This window comes from Cydia strobilella, chromosome 6, assembly GCF_947568885.1.
Source record: "Cydia strobilella chromosome 6, ilCydStro3.1, whole genome shotgun sequence".
NCBI classification, from domain to species: Eukaryota; Metazoa; Arthropoda; class Insecta; order Lepidoptera; family Tortricidae; genus Cydia; species Cydia strobilella.
In genome coordinates this window covers 197,359-201,046 of record NC_086046.1, presented here as the reverse complement: position 1 = coordinate 201,046, position 3,688 = coordinate 197,359, and the positions used below count along the sequence as shown (strand labels likewise).

At 39.1% G+C, this 3,688-nt stretch overlaps 1 protein-coding gene across 1 annotated transcript; it reads left to right on the top strand.

Annotated features, from left to right (window-relative positions):
* The first annotated feature begins 364 nt into the window (after positions 1-364).
* On the top strand, positions 365-2,692 carry LOC134742516 (probable DNA replication complex GINS protein PSF2). The gene is made up of 3 exons (XM_063675736.1): positions 365-713; positions 1,111-1,381; positions 1,790-2,692. The coding sequence occupies exons 1-3, from the start codon at positions 469-471 to the stop codon at positions 1,865-1,867; spliced, it is 594 nt and encodes a 197-aa protein (XP_063531806.1). The 5' UTR covers positions 365-468; the 3' UTR covers positions 1,868-2,692.
* The last annotated feature ends 996 nt before the right edge of the window (positions 2,693-3,688 follow it).

Below are 3,688 nucleotides of genomic sequence, written 5' to 3'. Positions count from 1 at the left end.
TTATTTTTCGTCCGTGATTTTTCGTTTTATAACTTCTTAGCATTTTTTCTGCCCTGTACGTAAATTATTGCAAGTGTAGAGTTTACCAATATAGTTTGTCAAAGGATTGTCTAATTTCAAACATAGACGAAGAGAATCATACTGTCTGTTTTACACTAGTACTAGCACCCAAAAGAAAAACTTTTTTAATAGCATCGATCGCATACGTTTCTGCTTGTTAAAAATTAAAAACTTTTTTGTTCTTATTTTCTGACAATTTGGTATGACCAACTATAATTGTCTACAGCGGCAGTCTGCATCTGCACTAAACTGAACGCGTCTTTATTTTCCCGCGCTTTACTTTGACATCTAACCTCACTGTCAAGTCAAAACTGTCAAATCAAACCTGCTTTCCGGCTTTTGATAATTGTTTATTTACTTAGTTATACTGATAAAATTGCACTGTAAAAGCTTTAAATCGAGTAAGCAATGGATCCTTACGAAATAGAGTTCATTGGCGAGAACCGAATAGTTAGTATCATACCGAATTTCACTTACGACAAAATCTACTTGATTTGCGGGGAATTTGGGCCTTTCCGGGCTGGTTTGCCGATGAACGTGCCCCTGTGGTTGGCTGTGATGCTGAAGCAAAAGCAGAAGTGCCGCATGGTGCCTCCTGACTGGATGGATATCGAAGTTTTAGAAGGAATTAAAGAGGCGGAGAAAAACTCCAGGTTAGAGTTGTTTTTGTTAAAAAAATCTTTAATTTTGTTGAGAATGTGTATTTTTCTGCTAAGAATGGCAGTTGAGAATGTTTGTTTGTTATTTCTTTAAACATAAGGCTCTATTTGTTAAAGTAATTGGCGAAAACTAGTGGCTCTATGAACTGTAAACCTCCCTAGCGTAACTCAAAACTAAATCTATGGCTCGGCCATATTGACCAATTTCCAAAACTGAATTGACAAATTTTTTTTATTTGATCATAGATCCTGCTCACAAAATTTCACGAGAATCTGTTGAAAATTGTGACCTGTAGAGAAAAACATCACGACATATGAAAGCATTATTGCCCAAGCTGAAACGGAGATCTTTGTTAATGATCGGTCAATAACTTTCATCATCCTCTTCCAGGTTCTTCACAAAAATGCCCAATGAACACTATATGGTAGAAGCCAAGCTCATTCTAGGAACTGCCCCTGAGGATGTCCCGAGAGCCGCTGAGATCAAAACTATAATAAAAGACATTTGGGATATCCGCATGTCGAAGCTGCGGACTTCTATGGACGCGCTGATGAAGGCGGGAGGGAGCTACGGTAGGCTGGATCATTTGACCATGATGGAGATTAACTCGGTGAAGCCTCTGCTGCCGGAGGCAATGGATGAGTTGCATAGGATACAGATGGTAAGTACCTATTGCTTAAATAATTTCAGATTTAACACATTCACTGCCCCCAACGCACATGTGCATTCACCGTCATACAAGTTTGTGCCACGCCCCCTGACAGTAAATGCGTTAAACATTTCAAGGAGCCAAACAACTTAGTTACTTTATCCTTGGGAATATTATTTGAGATGAACAAATCTTCAATTACCTAAAGCAGCTATGGTGGTCGAATTGACACTTGAAAGTTGTCTTTAGCTCTTCTGGGTGTCACTAATGATGACCAGTGGACCTAATTCACTATTGCTACTATCTCTGCAGTAGTCTGCCATGTCATGCGTCATGCATATCTCATGTAATTTAAAAACCAAATTACATTACTAGTTATATATTATTTATCATTCTCATTTCTCATTCATTCATTTTCAGATGACATCAAAGAACATTCCCACGACCAGCCTCAACACCAGCTCTTTCAGCCAGTCGGGAAACTCACAGAATTTATAACCTTAAGCTTGCCTACTCACTATCTAGATACATACAGTACCGGCCAATAATATATCACCTCCATGTTTTTACGGTATAACTTTTTTTATATTTGTGAGTGACATCCACCTCACTGCTTTAGGTATTCTAGTAATATTCCTTTGTACGGGCGATGAGAATAGTAATATTCCTTTGTACGGGCGATGAGAAAAACTCAGGTCTCATGTAATGGTTTTTTTCATAGAGGTTTTTTTACTACAGGTTTATATTCATCATATATTTGAAAAAATAAAATGACTAGTAAAATATCATCATATCAGCCCTTTATCGGCCACTGCTGAGCATAGGCCGCTCTTCCAGTACGCCACTTGTTCGGTCCTGAGCTAATCTCATCCAGAAGTGACCCGCAACCTTCCGGATGTCGTCCACCCAACAAGCCGATGGACGCCAGGGGCTTCTTTCTTTCTTCTCTTCTTTCTTCTTTCATTCTTTCAGTAAATTCATTCAATTCATTCAGTAAAATATGCAATCTACAAACTAACCTACATTGTTTTGCTCTATACAAGCTCATACAAAATCAAAGGTGATGCATTATTGGCCGGTACTGTATAAGTATTTGTGGTATTTTCTATAAAAAGGGACCTTATTGTCGATGGGGCTTATGCCATTATTAACGATGCTCCGATATAAATACAATGCCGCGCGACGCTGTGCAGCGCAAGCGCCATCGACAATAAGGTCCCTTTTCATAGAAAATGCCTCATTTTTCTATGGTTATTGATAAGTTAGTATACCTTCTGGAATTAAGCGATCTTTGTTTATTTGATTATAGCATTTTAAGATTTATTGAAGAATTTTTATTTCAGTATTACATTTCATATTTGTATCCATAGTAAATCTGTATTAGTCATATCATTTGATATTTACCAGTCGCTTTTCGGTGAAGGAAAACATCATGAGGAAACCGGACTGATCCTAACAAGGCCTAGTTCCCCCTCTGGGTTGGAAGGTCAGATGGCAGTCGCTTTCGTAAAAACTAGTGCCTACGTCAATTCTTAGGATTAGTTGTCAAGCGGACCCCAGGCTCCCAGGAGCCGTGGCAAAATGCCGGGATAACGCTAGGAAGAAGGATCCATAGTAAATCTGGATCCAGGTCCCAACTAGATATAGGTACAGATGTGTCGGTTAGATTGTCTAGCAGATATTAAAATATGGTGAAAAGATCGTAATGTCTGACCCAGTAGGCACAGATGACATAAAAACCGGCCAAGTGCGAGTCGGACTCGCGCACGAAGGGTTCCGTACCATTACGCAAAAAACGGCAAAAAAATCACGTCTGTTCTATGGGAGCGCCACTTGAATATTTATTTTATTCTGTTGGTAGTATTTGTTATAGCGGCAACAGTAATACATCATCTGTGAAAATTTCAACTGTCTAGCTATCATGGTTAGTGAGATACAGCCTGGTGACAGACGGACAGACAGACAGACGGACGGACAGCGGATCTTAGTAATAGGGTCCCGTTTTTAGGGGTTACGGAACCCTAAAAATTATCTTCCAGAGCAGAGATAGGACAAACACATTTTTATGAATATCTATAATCAATTCAGCTTAGTCAACTGTGCATATCTGTTCAGGCGTTGCATATTTCCACCGATTATCATGAAAGCAGGTGTAAAATAGTTATTTGTGCAACAAGAGAGGAAAGTTGGTTTTTCTTGCGAGTGTTTATTTTGAGTCCCGAGAAAGCGAAAGATTCTATAATTGAATCACGAGCGAAGCGAGTGATCTTAAGGTAGAATCTTGAGCGTAGCGAGGGACTCAAAAACACGAGATGTAAA